The 20,496-nt window shown below is 36.2% G+C and overlaps 1 protein-coding gene across 1 annotated transcript in view; it reads right to left on the bottom strand.

Annotated features, from left to right (window-relative positions):
- LOC123532148 (DNA mismatch repair protein Mlh1-like) overlaps positions 1–20,496 on the bottom strand; it is a 260,143-nt gene that overhangs the window by 44,604 nt on the left and 195,043 nt on the right. Inside the window, exons 9-11 of the mRNA XM_053518364.1 lie at positions 16,808–16,920; positions 8,998–9,091; positions 2,001–2,218 (exon numbers count right to left, since the gene is read on the bottom strand). Of these exons, the coding sequence (XP_053374339.1) occupies positions 2,001–2,218; positions 8,998–9,091; positions 16,808–16,920 (425 nt within the window). The remainder of the gene's footprint in view (positions 1–2,000; positions 2,219–8,997; positions 9,092–16,807; positions 16,921–20,496) is intronic.

Below are 20,496 nucleotides of genomic sequence, written 5' to 3'. Positions count from 1 at the left end.
CAATAGGGTTCATATACTATGCATGACCAATCATCCTATGAAGTTTCAACATTCTGGGTCAAGTGGTTCTCAAGTTATTGATCGGAAATGGTTGTCAATGTTCAGGCCCCTGTGACCTTGACCTTTGATGGAGTGACCCCAAAAACAATAGGGGTCGTCTACTCCAGCAGCCCTACCATCCTATGAAGTTTGAAGGTTCTAGGTCAAATGGTTCTCCAGTTATTGATCGGAAATGAAGTGTGATGTACGGACGGACGGACAGGGCGAAAACAATATGTCTCCCCCAGTGGGGAGACATAATTCAGTTATTTTCGAGTCTGAAGCATGAAGACAGATGGGAATGATGTCCTCAAAAGCAATTATGGAGGAAAATATTACCAAGATGTCAAGGACACAGGACAGAACTGGGTGTCAATATCTGCCAACATAAAAACAGTGTCGGCAGTTTTCGACCCCAGTAGAAACATTCATAGATTGTTTCCAAAACCTGCCGATCTATATCTTTTATGCTTCTTTCAGAACAGAATTCATTGGTACTTTTAGAGCTTCCCTTATTCAAACCAAGTGCACTAGAGTGCTAAACTTAGTTTCTCAGACTCTGATATTAACTACTGTTGTTATTAACAATGGCAAGTCCATGCTTTGGCTAGGTTTACAGACATGTTTACAAGTGCCTACAAAATCTTCTCTGTTTGCTCAAAAATGATGGGTAAGGTTAAGGCTACTCAAGCAGATCTACCACCCTATGAATTTTGAAGGTTCTAGGTCAAATGGTTCTCCAGTTATTGATCGGAAATGAAGTGTGACGTACGGATGGACGGACAGGGCAAAAACATAATTGAAGGTTCTAGGTCAAACTTAGTTTCTTAGAAAAAATAGCACGGATTAAGTTTATTAATGAGTCTGTCAGTTTGTCAGTGTAATTGGCTGAAAAACATTTTCGGTAGCCTACATTATCAGATCTAGATATTAACTACTGCTGTTATTAACAATGGCAAGTCCATGCTTTGGCTAGGTTTACAGACATGTTAACAAGTTCCTACAAAATCTTCTGTTTGCTCAAAAATGAGGGGAAGGTTAAGGCGCTTGGACACCTTTTATAATTATGTTCTAGACATTGAAAATTGTTGCCTTTCACCCTTCAAAATGTTCTGTTGTGGTCAAACCTTGCATGAATGAGTAAAAGTTTATTTGCTTTAGTTAAAATCTAAGTTTAATGCTAATCTAGGTCTACTCGGTTCTTGTTTAACCTTTAGCCTGCTAAATTTCTAAAATGGACAGGTCCATTATTCAATCTGGGCAATACCATTTATTATTCAAAGGGGTGTTCACTGAAAATTTATCGACTGAACAGTGAACAGTGCAGACCATGATCAGCCTGCACAGAATGATGTGCAGGTTGATCTTGGTCTGCACTGGTCGCAAAGGCAGAAACAATTGCCACCAGTAGGCTAAAGGTTAAGTTACGTGTGTATAACATAAAGGAAAAAGCACAGGCCTTATGCATACGGCTAATACATAATATAGAGCCAAAATGTTGGAAAGTCTTGAATGCCTTGCTATTATCAATATATTTCAAGCTTTACAACTGACTTCTCTTCATCTCGTAGCGTACTATATCCTCCGTCAACATACTTATGCGATTTTCTTTAAAACTTTGTTAGGGTGTCCATAACTGCTGAATGGTGTCAATAACTGCCTCCACGACTTTTTGTATGTGTGGTTATCTTGTAATCTTATTGCCTTACTGCTGTTGCAATATGGACTATCTGATGATGCGGATGAATAATTAATAACGTTGAAAATTGGTTTCAACTAAGGATATCATAAGTAAACAATTATTTTTCCTCCGCAAATTCTTAAGGTGTCAATAACTGCCAACATTGCTCTAGTCATTTCTGACATTCTCAATATAGAGCAAGGAAAATGAAAACAGATGAAAGGTAATCATTCCAACCAGCTGCACAAAATAATAAAAAATAAATGGAATATAAGGAAACCTGTATTTTTATTTCCTTCTTCCTTGGACAATTCTGGAATCACTGTTGCTCCTGGCAACAATGCCTGTGTATAGTACGTTCTGCTAACGTTACATCCCAGCAATTTTGTCTCGATCGTCTTCTGTACACTCTCTATGATTGCGTCCTCGTGGAGAAATCGTACCTCATGTTTGGTCGGGTGAACGTTAACATCAATATTCTGTGCTGCTATCTCTAAGCTGTAAGACAAATGAATTTTCTGACTCATCTAATGACGAGTTGACAAGTTGAGCTGCTGAAATGCCATTCTTATTTAACCTTTAGCCTGCTGGCGGCAAGTGATTCTGCCTTTGCGACCAGTGCAGACCAAGACTAGCCTGCACATCCATGCAGGCTGATCATAATCTGCACTGTTCACTGTTCAGTCAGTAAATTTTCAGTAAACTCCCCTTTGAATGATAAATGGTATTACCCAAATTGAATGATGGACCAGTCCATTTTAGAAATTTAGCAGGGTGAGGGTTAGTAATATGCATGTCAGATGCTTTGTAATCTGATAAAACATTGAGAATGATGAAAAAGGCATTTTTTGTTCAAAATCAGCAAATACCAGAATTATTTCATTGCCTAAAATCAGTGCAATCAGTCTCATAAACTTGTTATCATGACTGATGATCAGGGTATTTCTTATGAATTTTGACTGTTTTTCAACACTAATTGCAAGGTTTTATATTCGGCAGTTTCTAGTCATATATACTCCAAAAGAAATTCTTATGACATGGTCAAGTTCATAAAACAAAAAGCTCAGCTACATTTACTCCTCAGTAAAACTGTAACAATTACTCTGAATAATGCTCACACTTGTTCTTACAATGAATAATGCTCACACTTGTTCTTACAATGAATAATGCCTGCACTTGTTCTTACACTGAATAATGCTCACACTTTTTCTTACAATGAATAATGCTCTAAGACTTGTTCTTACAATGAATAATGCTTACATTTGTTCTTACAATGAATAATGCTCTAAGGCTTGTTCTTACAATGAATAATGCTCTAAGACTTGTTCTTACAATGAATAATGCTCACACTTGTTCTTACACTGAATTATGCTCACACTTGTTCTTACAATGAATAATGCTCTAAGACTTGTTCTTACAATGAATAATGCTCACACTTGTTCTTACAATGAATAAAGCTCACACTTGTTCTTACAATGAATAATGCCTGCACTTGTTCTTACACTGAATAATGCCTGCACTTGTTCTTACACTGAATAATGCTCACACTTGTTCTTACAATGAATAATGCTCTAAGACTTGTTCTTACAATGAATAATGCTTACATTTGTCCTTAAAATGAATAATGCTCTAAGACTTGTTCTTACAATGAATAATGCTCTAAGACTTGTTCTTACAATGAATAATACTCTAAGACTTGTTCTTACAATGAATAATGCTCTAAGACTTGTTCTTACACTGAATAATGCTCACACTTGTTCTTACACTGAATAATGCTCACACTTGTTCTTACAATGAATAATGCTCTAAGACTTGTTCTTACAATGAATAATGCTCACACTTGTTCTTACACTGAATTATGCTCACACTTGTTCTTACAATGAATAATGCCTGCACTTGTTCTTACACTGAATAATGCCTGCACTTGTTCTTACACTGAATAATGCTCACACTTGTTCTTACAATGAATAATGCTCTAAGACTTGTTCTTACAATGAATAATGCTTACATTTGTCCTTAAAATGAATAATGCTCTAAGACTTGTTCTTACAATGAATAATGCTCTAAGACTTGTTCTTACAATGAATAATACTCTAAGACTTGTTCTTACAATGAATAATGCTTACACTTGTTCTTACAATGAATAATGCTCACACTTGTTCTTACAATGAATAATGCTTTAAGACTTGTTCTTACAATGAATAATGCTCTAAGACATGTTCTTACACTGAATAATGCTCACACTTGTTCTTACAAAGAATAATGCTCTAAGACTTGCTCTTACAATGAATAATGCTTTAAGACTTGTTCTTACAATGAATAATGCTCACACTTGTTCTTACAATGAATAATGCTCTAAGACTTGTTCTTACAATGAATAATGCTCACACTTGTTCTTACAATGAATAATGCTCTAAGACTTGTTCTTACACTGAATAATGCTCTAAGACTTGTTCTTACAATGAATAATGCTCACACTTGTTCTTACAATGAATAATGCTCTAAGACTTGTTCTTACAATGAATAATGCTTACATTTGTTCTTACAATGAATAATGCTCTAAGACTTGTTCTTACAATGAATAATGCTCACACTTGTTCTTACAATGAATAATGCTCTAAGACTTGTTCTTACAATGAATAATGCTCTAAGACTTGTTCTTACAATGAATAATGCTCTAAGACTTGTTCTTACAATGAATAATGCTCTAAGACTTGTTCTTACAATGAATAATGCTCTAAGACTTGTTCTTACACTGAATAATGCTCACACTTGTTCTTACAATGAATAATGCTCTAAGACTTGTTCTTACAATGAATAATGCTTACATTTGTTCTTACAATGAATAATGCTCTAAGACTTGTTCTTACAATGAATAATGCTCTAAGACTTGTTCTTACAATGAATAATGCTCTAAGATTTGTTCTTACAATGAATAATGCTCACACTTGTTCTTACACTGAATAATGTTCACACATGTTCTTACAAAGAATAATGCTCTAAGACTTGCTCTTACAATGAATAATGCTCGCACTTGTTTTTACATTGAATAATGCTCACACTTAATCTTACAATGAATAATGCTCGCACTTGTTCTTACACTAAATAATGCTTGCAGTTGTTCTTACAATAAATAATGCTTGCAGTTGTTCTTACAATGAATAATGCTCTAAGACTTGTTCTGTATAGTACCTAACATCTTGTTCCTACAACAAATAATGCTAAAAAATATTATGTTCCTTTTTTCTTCTTTGCAATATTTCTAATGTAATCTGGTATCTCATTAAGCATTATGAGAGGGAAAAGTTCTGGGACTCAGGGAAAAGTTCTGGGACTCAGGGGAGGGTTCTGCGACTCAGGGGAAGGTTCTGCGACTCCATGGAAAGTTCTGCAATTTAGGGGAAGGTTCTATGATTCAGTGGAAAGTTCTGTGACTCTGGGGAAAGTTTTGTGACTCAGGGGAAAGTTCTGTGACTGAGGGGAAAGTTCTACGACTAAGGGGAAAACTCAGGGGAATGTTGTATAACTCAGGGAAAAGTTCTAAGACTCAGGGGAAGGTTGTATGACTCAGGGGAAAGTTCTGTGACTCGGGGGAAAGTTCTAAGACTCAAAACTGTTGCCACTCTTGTACTTGTCATTGTCTGTTTTTTCATTATACAAACTTTTTTAGCAACAAGACTTTTTAATAGTCGAGCACTCCTGTCCTCAGAAAGCTCTTGTCTATAAAAGATCTGCAAAAAGCTTTTAGCTCCAGAGTACTTAACAGTGGCAAACTATCAAACAAGAGGGCCATGATGGCCCTATATCGCTCACCTGTTATCACTGCACTTAAGGACAAGTCTTCAAGGTCAAAAGATCATAACAGAAATCAATCAAAAGAATTATGAGAAAATATAGTTGAAATTTTCTTTAAGTAACTTTAAAAACAAGATTTGAAAACTTTTTGTAGAGGTCCACTAGGCAATGCTACATGTCAAATATCTAAGCTCTTCTGGTTTATTTTTAGAAAATTTTGAAGATTTTTCTATGTACAATCAAGTAACCCCATGGGGCAGAGTCAATTTGACCCCAGGGGTCATGATTTGAATACACTTTGTAAAAGTCTAATAGGCAATGCTACATGTCAAATATCTAAGATCTAGGCCTTCTGGTTTATTTTTAGAATTTTTTTTTAAGATTTTCCTATGTAAAATCAAGTGACCCCTAGGGCGGAGTCAATTTTGACCCCGGGGGACAAGGTTTGAACAAATTTTGTAGAGGTCCACTAGGCAATGCTACATGTCAAATATCTAGTCTCTAGGCCTTCTAGTTTATTTTTAGAAATTTTTTGAAGATTTTCCTATGTAAAATCAAGTGACCCCTAGGGCGGAGTCAATTTTGACCCCGGGGGACAAGGTTTGAACAAATTTTGTAGAGGTCCACTAGGCTATGCTACATGTCAAATATCTAGTCTCTAGGCCTTCTAGTTAATTTTTTGAAAATTTTTGAAGATTTTCCTATGTAAAATCAAGTGACCCCTGGGGCGGGGTCAATTTTGACCCAGGGGGTCATGATATGAAAAATTTTTGTAGAGGTCCACTAGGTAATGCTACATGTGAAATATCTAAGCTCTAGGCCTTCTGGTTTATTTTTAGAAAACTTTTGAAGATTTTCCTATGTAAAGTCAAGTGACCCCTGGGGCAGGGTCAATTTTGACCCCCGGATCATAATTTGAACAACTTTAGAAGAGGTCCACTAGGCAATGCTACATGTCAAATATCTAAGCTCTAGGGCTTCTGGTTTTTGAGAAGAAGATTTTTTAAATATTTTCCTATGTAAAATCAAGTGACCCCTGGAGCAGGGTCAATTTTGACCCCGGGGGCCATGATTTGAACAAATTTTGTAGAGGTCCACTAGGCAATGCTACATGTGAAATATCTAAGCTCTAGGCCTTCTGGTTTATTTTTAGAAATTTTTTGAAGATTTTCCTATGTAAAATCAAGTGCCCCCTGGGGCGGGGTCAATTTTGACCCCGGGGTCATGATTTGAACAATTTTAGTAGAGGTCCACTAGGCAATACTACATGTCAAATATCTAAGCTCTAAGGCTTCTGGTTTTTGAGAAGAAGATTTTTTAAGATTTTCTTATGTAAAATCAAGTGACCCCTGGGGCGGGGTCAATTTTGACCCCGGGGTCATGATTTGAACAAATTTGGTAGAGGTCCAATAGGCAATGCTTCACACCAAATATCTAAGCTCTAGGGCTTCTGGTTTTTGAGAAGAAGATTTTTAAAGTTTTTCCTTTCGGTTGCCATGGCAACCAGCGTTCTGCATGGAATTCAATTCTTTGAACAATTTTGAAAGGGGGCCATCCAAGGAACATCCCTGTGAAGTTTCATCAAAATTGGCCTGTTGGTTTAGGAGGAGATGTTGTTTAAAGGAAAGTGTGGACGGACGGACGGATGCCGGGCGGTGAGCGATCACAATACGTCACCCTGAGCAATTTGTGCTCAGGTGAGCTAAAAAAGCATCAGGTTAAGTGAATTCTGATCTTTTTATATTCACTGAACATTATCTCTCATAAAATGTATGACCTATCAAGAAAGATGCCTTCAAAATCAGTTGGCAGCAATTTCATCTCAGTGATAATAGTAATTTATATAGTTCATCACTTATTATTATCATCTCTAATTGATTTTGTATGATGTACTGAGGATTTTCTCAAGATTATTTAATTTTTCTTGAAAAACACAATTTATTATACATTAGGACAAGAACCTTTTACTGGCTGAAGCTGTGGATTGAAATACCTAGATGGAGGGTTAATATTTAGGCAGTAATGAGTTACTGCCAAGTAAGCACAAAACTGTTACCCGAGAAACGGATATTTCCGTCCACACTTACAACCAGCGATAGATCCTTTGTTTTGAATACCATAGTCTTTAAATATTAGAAGAAATAACTAATATGAATGCTTTTCTTTAAAGCACTATTTGACTACAGTAATGTTAGAAATTATATGCATTTATTCATAATCTACATAATCTATATAACGAGAGTCATCTTGCCAAGGCAAGTTTTTCCAACACCAGCAAAAAATAATGGAAAATCCTGTCCTGTATGTAAGGATAGGAAATTTTTAAACCTAGTAAATGACTTTGATCAGTTGCTTTCTATGGACTGGCGTCTTTCTGCCATAATTTAACATAACTTTCTGAAAACTTTTACTTTGAGAAATGGCTTTTCCAGATAAAATCAGTCTGACTGACTTTTTAAATTGTATATATATATATATATGTATGTGTATATATTTATATGTGGTGATAGGTTTGTATAAATTCTCTTCACCTATGAAGATTTATAATGTTAACATGTACCCTCACGTATCTCACATATGGGAAAGTCAACTGTTCTGAATTTAATCATACTATCTTTATAATCGGGATCCAGTTATCTTTCCAAGAGAAAATAGAATTACAGCTTATCTGGTTCTAATCAGTTAAAAAAAAGACTAAAATGTCATTATTGATATGTGAGACATGATAGTATATATGCAACTGGTGAACCAGTACAAATGTGGTGTATAGTTCGAGTGTGGATATAAAGCAGCATCAAAACTGATTTGGTTAGTGGACTTGTAAAATATGCATGCTTGTTTGTGTAGCAAGGCATTTTGCCGTAGTTGGTCTGGTATACCGTAGTGATGATTGTTTCGTATGAATTCTCGCTACCAATAGGGATTATCAGAAAATGTCCAAAAAAATTATAGCTCACAAGCTCATTTCTGAGATATGTAACATTTAATAACCTCCCTCTATCCAAAAAGTCTGAAAATCTGCCTAAATGAGTATTTTACTCTTAACGAAGAGATCGAGAAAGCTCTAAGACATTGCAAGTAATGGCCAGTTTTACATGCTGTATAGACAAAAGTCTGCTACTTGTTGTTTTTTAGCACTTCATTTATTAAGCAACTCATCACTGCCACATAACAGTCATTTTTCTTTATTATATCTATAAATATTTATTGATGAAGTAATCAATTAATGTGTTCTGCTAAATTACCCATATTTACAGCTGTTTGTAACGTGAAAGTGAATGCACACTGGCAACCATGGGACATGTGTTTAAGGATCTATAAGCAATTTTTAGAGTCTGGAATAAATTCAAGTACTTTCCAAGAGATGTTTGCTGTTTTCAGGACTTTTTAAGAGCGGGCATCAAATGTAAGCACTTTCTAAGACTGTGTGAACTATGTTACAGATCTGCTGCTCCAACATGTATGAAAGAATAGCAAGTTACCTGAGGTACAGAAATGGATGTGTATGTTTTGGTAGATATGCCTGGTACACCATATCTATTGCCTTCTTCAGGGAGCTCGACTCCACTAGTCTGTCTGCAATGTTTTAACATGTATCATATAAACACTTTCAATAGCTGTATATTTGAATTTCCAAACAATTCCAAGGATATTTTCAACTAGAGCTATCACTAAAGGTGATGAATGTACCCCCCGCATGCACTGACAGTACATTGCAATTTGACGCACACAAGATTGCATAATTATGTGGACTGTATGTATATAGAATGTATGTATACAGTATAGTAGCAAAAAACAAAGTCCCATAACTATGCAGAATATTTATCTAAAAGAATGTAACATGCACCATGCACAACTAGGGTTGGTACTGATCACTTGTGTGAAGTTTCATTAAATTGTGTCAAGGGGATGAGGAGATATGGTGCGCACAAGATTGTGTCTATGTATATAGTATAGTAACAAAAAAAAAAACAAAGTCCCATAACTCTGCAAATTTTTTTTCTGAAAGAACCTAACATGCCCCATGCACAACTACTGTTGTTACTGATCACTTGTGTGAAGTTTCATTAAATTGTGTCAAGGGGATGAGGAGAGATGGTGTGCACATGATTGTGTCTATGTATATAGTATAGTAACAAAAAAACAAAGTCCCATAACTCTGCAATTTTTTTTTCTAAAAGAACCTAACATGCCCCATGCACAACTACTGTTGGTACTGATCACTTGTGTGAAGTTTCATTAAATTGTGTCAAGGGGATGAGGAGAGATGGTGCGCACAAGATTGTGTCTATGTATATAGTATAGTAACAAAAAAACAAAGTTCCATAACTCTGCAAATTTTTTTTCTAAAAGAACCTAACATGCCCCATGCACAACTACTGTTGGTACTGATCACTTGTGTGAAGTTTCATTAAATTGTGTCAAGGGGATGAGGAGAGATGGTGCGCACAAGATTGTGTCTATGTATATAGTATAGTAACAAAAAAACAAAGTCCCATAACTCTGCAAATTTTTTTTCTAAAAGAACCTAACATGCCCCATGCACAACTACTGTTGGTACTGATCACTTGTGTGAAGTTTCATTAAATTCTGTCAAGGGGATAAGGAGAGATGGTGTGCACAAGATTGCGTCTACGAACAGACAGACAGACGGACAGACAGACAACCTGAAACCAGTATACCCCCCCTTACAACTTTGTTGTCGGGGGGTACAATAATTAATGTGGAATTATATATTCTAAAGACAGCAACATCATTCTTGAAGTATACAAAACACATGAGAATAACACATTCCATTAGATGACAATTTCTTTACAAAATACTGGAGAGTAACAAATTCTATTAGAAATTTTGTGTGGTGTACTAAATTAACAAGAGGGCCATGAAAACCTGTATCACTTGCCTGAGCAGATGAATTTAAATTTCATTAAAACATTTATTTGCGCAGGGTTTTTTCTACATTTTTTTTTTTTTTTGGGGGGGTGGGAGGGGAGGGGTGAAGGCCCCTGGTCAAATCAGGAAATATTTTAGGTAGTAAATTGTCAAAATCAGGAAAAGAAGTATCAACAAATCAAGTAAATTGTGAATATGTAGTACAGCTGCTGTTGTTGTTACAGACATCACTTCTACCACTGCTTTGTAGTAAAGATCTTGCTCAGCTGATCTACTGGAAGAAAATGGAAAAACAAGGTGGCCATAGTGGCCCTGATTTGATCACCTGACCTTGACTGTATGACCTTGAATATAAGTATGACACACTGAATTATCAATGGTAACAAGTGTATTTAGTATAAACTAGTGGCCCCTAAAATGTGTCAACTGCTAATATCTGAACTTTGGGAAAGTACCTTACAAGATGTTACAGACCAAGTTTAATGAAGATCCACCATGCAGTTCATGAGAAGAAGTTGTTTAAAGGTATTTCTATTTTAGCTCTAGTGACCCCTAAGAGGGGCCAGAAGCCTCCTTTGAACAAAAGTGGACCTAATGAGAAGAAGCTGTTTAAAGGTTTTTTTCCATTTTCAACTCTTAATGACTCCTTAAAGGGGCCAAGTGCCCCCATCTGAATACATTTTCGAGTGGACCGTAAAATGATGCTAAAGACCAGGTTTGTTAAAGAGCCATCATATAATTTATGAGAGAAGCAAAATGCCTCCTTTGAACAAAATTGGAAGTGGACTTTACAACAATGCTACCGATCAAGTTTGATGAAGATTTGTCAAGCGGTTCATGAGAAGATGTTTGAAGTTTTTCTATTTCTAGCTCTAATGGCCCTTAAAAGGGGTCAAAAGGAACCATTTGAACAAAACTGACAGAGGACATTATCAGGGTGCTTATGACTTAGTTTGGTGTAATTCTGATCAGCTTTCACAGGAGCAGATGTTTATGTAGAATTATGGGCAATAGACACTAAACTATCCACCTGTACTACCTTTGGTTCAGGTGAGCTAAAAAACTTGCCTTACAAACCTGAAAGGACCACTTTAACTAAATACTTTATGGAGCATTTCTCAGGAAAGTTCCTGCTAGATAAGCAGTGTCTTAAAATGTCATATACTAATTTATTTGATTTTCCAAACAATAACTTAGTTTCAAGAGATAAAAACAAGAGGACCATGATGGTCCTGAATCGCTCACCTGTTCCCACATGACCCAGTTTTGAGTATGACGTACTTTTTTCTATTATTTGACATAGTTACCTAGTTTTTGAGCTCATGTGACCCAGTTTTGAATCTGATCTAGATATCATCAAGATAAAAATTCTGACCAATTTACATGAAGATCCATTGTAAAATATGGCCTCTAGAGAGGTCACAAGGTTTTTCTATTATTTGACCTATTGACCTCGTTTTCAACAGTACGTGACCCTGTTTTTGAACTTGACCTAGATATCATCAAGGTGAACATTCTCACTAATTTTCATGAAGATCTCATGAAAAATATGGCCTCTAGAGAGGTCACAAGGTTTTTCTATTTTTATACCTACTGGCCTAGTTTTTGACCGCATGTGACCCAGTTTCGAAACTGACCTAGATACCATCAAGGTGAACATTTAGACCAATTGTCATGAAGATCTATTGAAAAATATGGCCTCTAGACAGGTCAAAAGATTTTTCTAATTTTAGACCAATTGACCTAGTTTTTGACCGCAGTTCACCCAGTTTCAAACTTGACTAGATATCATCAAGATGAACATTCAGACCAACTTTCATACAGATCCCATGAAAAGTATGGCCTCTGGAGAGGTCACAAGGTTTTTATTTTATTTGACCTACTGACCTAGTTTTTGAAGGCACATGACTCAGTTTCAAACTTGACCTAGATATCAGCAAGGTGAACATTCTGACCAATTTTCATGAAGACCCATTCAAGGGTATGGCCTCTAGAGAGGTCACAAGGTTTTTCTATTTTAAGACCTACTGACCTAGTTTTTGATATCAGCTGACCAAGTTTCAAATTTGACCTATATATCATCAAGATAAACAGTCAGACCAACTTTCATACACATCCCATGAAAAATATGGCCTCTAGAGAGGTTACAAGGTTTTTTCATTATTTGACCTACTGACCTACTTTTCGAAGGCAGGTGACCCAGTTTCGAACTTGACCTAGATATCACCATGATGAACATTCTGACTAATTTTTATGAAGATCCATTCACAAGTATGGCCTCTAGAGAGGTCACAAGGTTTTTCTATTTTTACACCTACTGACCTAGTTTTTGACCGCACGTGACCCAGTTTCAAACTTGACCTAGATATCATCAAGATGAAAATTCAGACCAACTTTCATACAGATCCCATGAAAAATACGGCCTCTAGAGAGGTCACAAGGTTTTTCTATTATTTGACCTACTGACCTAGTTTTTGAAGGCACGTGACCCAGTTTCAAACTTGACCTAGATATCATCAAGATGAACATTCTGACTAATTTTCATGAAGATCTTGTGAAATATATGGTCTCTAGAGAGGTCACAAGGTTTTTCTATTTTTAGACCTACTGACCTAGTTTTTGACCGCACGTGACCCAGTTTCGAACTTGACCTAGATATCATCAAGATGAACATTCTGACAAATTTTCATAAAGACCCCATGAAAAATATAACCTCTAGAGTGGTCACAAGGTTTTTCTATTATTTGACCTACTGACCTACTTTTTGAAGGCACGTAACCCAGTTTCGAACTTGGCCTAGATATCATCAAGATGAACATTCTGACCAATTTTCATGAAGATCTTTTGAAATATATGGCCTCTAGAGAGGTCACAAGGTTTTTCTATTTTTAGACCTACTGACCTAGTTTTTGACCGCACGTGTCCCAGGTTCGAACTTGACCTAGATATCATCAAGGTGAACATTCTGACAAATTTTCATAAAGACCCCATGAAAAATTTGACCTTTAGAGAGGTCACAACGTTTTTCTTTTATTTGACCTACTGACCTAGTTTTTGATGGTACGTAACCCAGTTTCGAACTTGACCTAGATATCATCAAGATGAACATTCTGACCAATTTTCATGAAGATCTTGTGTAATATATGGCCTCTCGAGAGGTCACAAGGTTTTTCTATTTTTAGACCTACTGACCTAGTTTTTGACCGCACGTGACCCAGTTTCGAACTTGACCTAGATATCATCAAGATGAACATTCTGACCAATTTTCATAAAGATCCCATGAAAAATGTGACCTCTAGAGTGGTCACAAGCAAAAGTTTACGCACGGACGCACGGACTGACGGACGGACGACGGACGCTGTGCGATCACAAAAGCTCACCTTGTCACTTTGTGACAGGTGAGCTAAAAAATTATTCAACTCTTTATGAGGAATAAATATTTTGAAAACAGAAACAGCCTTCCATAAATCTTTTGAGAATCACAAATTAATGTTATGATTCTTTAGCTATAAAAATCTGAGAATTCCGTAATGCCTTGACATATTTTATATTTCTTGAAAATTTACTGCAATGCTACTAAATGTTGTTTGAGTAATGGCTCAGTATTTCAGTTATTTTTCTTCTTTTTTTGTCCTTGTTGGGTTTAACGTCGCATTGACACAATAATTATTACAGGTCATATGGCGACGTTCCAGCACTGATGGTGGAGGAAGAACCCAGGTGCCCCTCTGTGCATTATTTCATCACGGTCGGGCATCTGGGTAGAACCTTCAACCTTTCGTAAGCCAGCTAGATGTTTCCTCACAAAGAATTTAATGACCTGAGTGAGGCTCAAACCCACACTGGGTGAGGAACAAGTGATTTGAAGTCAACCTCCTTAACCACTTGGCCGTGGAGGTCCCCATTTCAGTAAAGGAACAGTTATTTTATCATGACTACAGTTCAGTATTTCAGTAATGGAACAACTATTTTGTTAAGGCAACAGCTGTCAGCTAACAAAATTAGAAGATGTTTTTGTAGAAAAGCGCATGTCTCCCCCAATGCATAGTCATATAGGCAGGAAGTCAATAGGGGACAAGACCAAAAGTTGAAGCGACACTGATGGTTGGCTGCAATTGGAATCATCTACTTGGCATGTCCAATCATTCCACAAATTTTCAACACTCTGGGCTTAGTGGTTCTTAAGTTATGAATTGGCAACTGTTTTCCATGTTCAGGCCCCTGTGACCTTGACCTTTGAGCAAGTGACCCTGAAATCAGTAGGGGTCATCTAAATCAGTAGGGGTCATCTATTCTGCGTGTCCAATCATCCTATACAGTTTCAACATTCTGGGTTAAGTGGTTCTCAAGTTATTGAAAAGAAGTTTTCTATGTTCAGCCCCCTGTGACCTTGAATTTTGATGGTGTGACCCCAAAAACAGTATGGGTCATCTACTCTGTAACACCTATCATCCTATGAAATTTGGAGGTTCTAGGTCAAACGGTTCTCAAGTTATTGACTGGAAATGGATTTCCATGTTCTGTCCATTGCAACCTTGACCTTTTATAGAGTAACCCCAAAAACAAGAGAGGTCATCTACTTTGTAAGTCTTATCACCCTATGAAGTTTCAACATTCTGGGTCGAGTAATTCTCAAGTTACTGACCGTCAATGGATTTCAATGTTCTGTTTGCTACGACCTTGACCTTTAATAGAGTGACCCTAAAATCAATAGGGGACATCTACTCTGCATGTCAAATCATCCTATGAAGTTTAAACATTCTAGGTCAAGTGGTTCTCATTTGTTACTGACCAGAATTCTTTTCCATGTTTAGGTCCCAGTGAATTTGACCTTTAATACAGTGATCCCAAAATCAATATGGGTCATCTACTCTGAATGACCAATCATCCTATGAAGTTTCAACATTCTGGGTCAAGTGGTTCTCAAGTTATTGATCGGAAAGTGTTTTCCATGTTCAGGCCCCTGTGACCTTGACCTTTCATGGAGTGACCCCAAAAACAATAAGGGTCATCTACTCTGCATGTCCAATCCTCCTATGAAGTTTCAACATTTTGGGTCAAGTGGTTAAGTTATTCTTCAGAAATGGTTTTCCATGTTCAGGCCCCTGTGACCTTGACCTTTATTAGAGTGACCCAAAATCAATTGGGGTCATCTACTCTGCATGACCAATCACCCTATGACGTTTCAATATTCTGGGTAAAGTGGTTCTCAAATTATTGATCGGGAATGGTTTTCCATGTTCAGGCCCCTGTGACCTTGACCTTTGACGGAGTGACCCCAAAAACAATAGGGGTCGTCTACTCCACAAGCCCTGCCACCCTATGAAGTTTGAAGGTTCTAGGGCAAATGGTTTTCCAGTTATTGATTGGAAATGAAGTGTGACGTACAGAAGGACAGACGGGGCAAAAACAATTCTCCCCAGAAGGGGGGGAGGCATAACTAGATGCCCACAGGCAACATGTCGAGCCCGCCAGCTGTCAAAAGGACTAAGAGTTGCACATGACACCCTGTCTCATTGAGGCAAACATTTATGCCAAATAAAAAATGATTGCAAAAAGTTACAATATAAGTTATTTATAGTAACAACAAAGGGAAGTAAATCTTTAAAAAAATCTAAGTCCACACAAAAATCCTTACCAACAGAGAAAGGTAAAAATACACCTCAAAATTGGATGTAACATGAATATTGTACTACAGAAAAGTGGTCTTGATTTTTCCCTACGACCAGTAATAAAAAAGTTACAATATAAGCTATTTATAGTAACAACAAAGGGAAGTAATTCTAGGTTCTTGCACACGACACTTCGTCTCATGATGGTGAACAATTGTGCCAAGTTACATCAAAGTCCCTTCATGCTTGAAAAAGAAATGCTCCAGATAAGTCGTTCTTGTATCTGACCTTTGACCTCTGTGACCTTGACCTTAGACCTAGGGTCCTGGTTCTTGTGCATGACACTCCGTCTCATGATGGTGAACATTTGTACCAAGTTACATCAATATCCCTCCATGCATGAAGAAGAAATGCTCCAGACAGTCATTATTGAATTTAACCTTTGACCTCCAAGCGTGACCTTTACCTTTGAGATAGGAACCTGTGGTTTGCGCACGACACTCCGTCTCACTGAGGTTAACATTCATGCCAAATATAAACGAGATTGCTCCATGCATGTCAAAGTTATGGTCCGGACAACCAAATTCAGACGAACGGATGCACAAACAGCCATTTGGACAACTATGTCTTAGCTTCCACAAGCGGGCTCGGCAAAAAATCTTCCTGACACACAGATATCAACTTGCTCTACGGAAGTAACCAACAACTTCTCCAGCATGAAATCACCATGAATATTGATCTTGCGACAACTCAAATGTCTGAACTGGTAAATTTAACTAAGACTTACGATTTATAAACAACAGAAATGTTCCCTTCTTTACATTGTAGTTTGCATTTGTCACAAACCCGTGCAGTCTGTATGACAACTTTTCATCTGTATGATCCACCTCCAACAGTTCCCTATAAAAATACATATAATAAATAAAACAACCATTAATTTATTTTCAAGTTTTACAATTACATAACTTTTGTCATGTTCAAAGGAAACATAGCTCTGCTTATCACTAAACCAGATTTTTCAAAGGGACATAATCAATTCAATGCTTCTCAGCAAAATAATTTTATAACATCATTATGTTTCTAATTTTTCTAAAACTTTTGTGCCATGTTTCACATCCCAGCTACAAGAATATCTAATTGAAAAAGTAATCAATGCATAACACATATCAATTTTCATTTATGTTTGCATGCTGTCTATTTGCTCAATGTGTTCGACAATAAATGAAATACAATCCTTAATCTGAGGCAAAATTGACTTTGATGTTCTCCATGCCAGAGAATACATCAAGAATGGTGTATCTTGAAATCCATTTAAGGTGCAAATAAAAGGCCAATAAAGCAAGGTTTCTACTTTAGAGGAAAATACTTTATTCTGGATCAGGACAACGCTGCTCAGCTTGGAGGGGTTTTCAGTTTAAAGGGACTAATCCACACAATTTAGGCGAAAAAATATCTTCTCTCAAAAATCCATTAAAAGAGAGTTCTCTGAAAGTGACTAGTGGTACAAACTTATTGACATAACATTTTTGCAAGACATTCTTAAAAATAACCAAAAATATTGTGCAGAAAATAGTAAACCGTTGCAACGCTTTTGAGTTAATGCAAAAAATTTACATTTTTCTTCCATTTTTACCAATATCTAACTTTTGTTTGCACCAACTTTATCATTTTTCAGTGTTACATATATACGTTCTATGCCAAACTTGGTGAAAATGAACATGCTGAAAAATTTCATCCAAACTGTGAGTGAGTATCTTTAAAGGAAAGTCCTGTGGACATCCCATGCATGTAGGGTAACTTACTGACCACAGACAATCATTCTACGACATTTGACAGCCATTTTGTGTTCTCTATGTGTTGTAAATGAACAACTAATCTGACTAAAGGGTTTTAATCCCCCTACCCCACTCAATCACAAAATCTAAAAAAAAAAATCTCCAACAAATAACACCGATTTAACAGCAATGGCAAAACATTTGTCTGTGCCTCTAAACTGCATTGACATGAAACATTACACTGAAAACAATAAATTTGTGGTTATTTAAAAACTAAGTATGAATTTTATGAGTTCATAACAAGCCCATTAGCCATATATCAGTTTCACTTAATAAAGCCCACTGACAAAACTTTCTCCCTGAACAACACCCTTGGGACCTATATATCAAATATTCTGTTGTGAAAACATTTACTGAGCAGACAGCTGCCTCAATTATCCATTGTTTCCCTTCTTATTCCAAGTGATTGTCACCAATTACATGTAACACAATATTTCATTAACTACCATAGTATTACATTTCTCTAAGTTTATGATATTTCACACAACAAAAATAGACAAGAACAATAGACCAACCTACCATACTATTGAGAATTACTGTCTGTTTAACTGATTCCATGACTGTCAAAAAGTCTTTTCTAGATTTTGTTTTCCTACAGGAAAAATATATTATACAAAATGTCTCCAAAAGTTGTAGCAGAAATATTTTGAATTTGAAAGATTTATTAACATGCATTTTTTGGTGATTATTTCAAGATAGTGTGAGAATACAAAAAAATGGAGTTGAGATTGCAATAAAAAGATAACGCTTTAATTAAATGGCAGCAAAATACCCAACTCAAATAATCAAACCTTCCAAATTATTCTTAAAAAAAAAAAACCCCTAAAATTCCTTTCAAACATCCCTACAAGTCCATAGGCACACCCTATAAATTTCTTTACATGTCACTTGGCATACTCTAGAAAACTTCTTTACAAGTCCTTCCAAACACTCTATAAACTTCTTTACATGTCCTTTCAAACACATTATAAACTTCTTTACATGTCCTTTCGAAAATCTTATAAACTTCTTCACATATACATGCCCTTACATACACCCTATAAACTTCTTTACATGTCCTTACATACACCCTGTAAACCTCTTTACATATCCTTACATGCACCCTATAAACTTCTTTATGTGTCCTTACATACACCCTATAATCTTCTTTACATGTCCTTACATACACCCTATAATCTTCTTAACTTGTCCTTACATACAACCTGTAATGTTCTTTACATGTTCTTACATGCACCCTGTAATCTTCTTTATATGTCCTTACATACACCCTGTAAACTTCATTACATGTCCTAAGATACACTCTGAAAACTTCTTTACATGTCCTTACATGCACCCTATAACCTTCTTTACATGTCCTTTCAAACACCCTATAATCTTCTTTACATGTCCTTACATACACCCTATAATCTTCTTGACAAGTCCTTGCATACACCCTATAACCTTCTTTACATGTCCCTTTCATACACCCTATATCCTTCTTTACATGTCCTTACATACACCCTACAATCTTCTTTACATGTCCTTTCATACACCCTATAATCTTCTTTACATGTCCTTACATACACCCTACAATCTTCTTTACATGTCCTTTCATACACCCTATAATCTTCTTTACATGTCCTTACATACACCCTGTAATGTTCTTTACATGTCCTTACATACACCCTATAATCTTCTTTACTTGTCCTTACATACAACCTGTAATGTTCTTTACATGTCCTTACATACACCCTGTAATGTTCTTTACATGTTCTTACATACACCCTATAAACTTCTTTACATGTCCTTACATACACCCTATAATCTTATCTACATGTCCTTTCATACACCCTATAATCTTCTTTACTTGTCCTTACATACAACCTGTAATGTTCTTTACATGTCCTTACATACAACCTGTAATCTTCTTTACATGTTCTTACATACACCGTATAGTCTTCTTTATTTGTCCTTACATACAACCTGTAATGTTCCTTACATGTCCTTACATACACCCTGTAATCTTCTTTACATGTTCTTTCATACACCCTATAATCTTCTTTACTTGTCCTTACATACAACCTGTAATGTTCTTTACATGTCCTTACATACACCCTGTAATCTTCTTTACATGTTCTTAAATACACCCTGTAATCTTCTTTACATGTCCTTTCAAACACCTTATAATCTTCTTTACATGTCCTTAGATACACCCAATAATCTTCTTTACAAGTCATTGCATGTACACACTATAACCTTCTTTACATGTTCTTACATACACCCTGTAATTTTCTTAACATGTCCTTACATACGGGCAATAATTTTCTTTACATGTTCTTACATACACCCTGTAATCTTCTTTACATGTCCTTACATACACCCTATAATCTTCTTTACATGTCCTTACATTCACCCTATAATCTTCTTTACATGTCCTTACATACACCCTATAATGTTCTTTACATGTCCTTTCATACACCCTATAGTGTTCTTTACTTGTCCTTACATACACCCTATAATGTTCTTTACATATCCTTACATACACCCTATAATGTTCTTTACATGTCCTTACATACACCCTATAATGTTCTTTACATGTCCTTTCATACACCCTATAATGTTCATTACATGTCCTTTCATACACCCTATAATGTTCTTTACA

This window comes from Mercenaria mercenaria, chromosome 11, assembly GCF_021730395.1.
Source record: "Mercenaria mercenaria strain notata chromosome 11, MADL_Memer_1, whole genome shotgun sequence".
Lineage (NCBI taxonomy): Eukaryota > Metazoa > Mollusca > Bivalvia > Venerida > Veneridae > Mercenaria > Mercenaria mercenaria.
The sequence above is the reverse complement of the archived record's forward strand: the minus strand, read 5'-3'. Positions and strand labels throughout refer to the sequence as shown.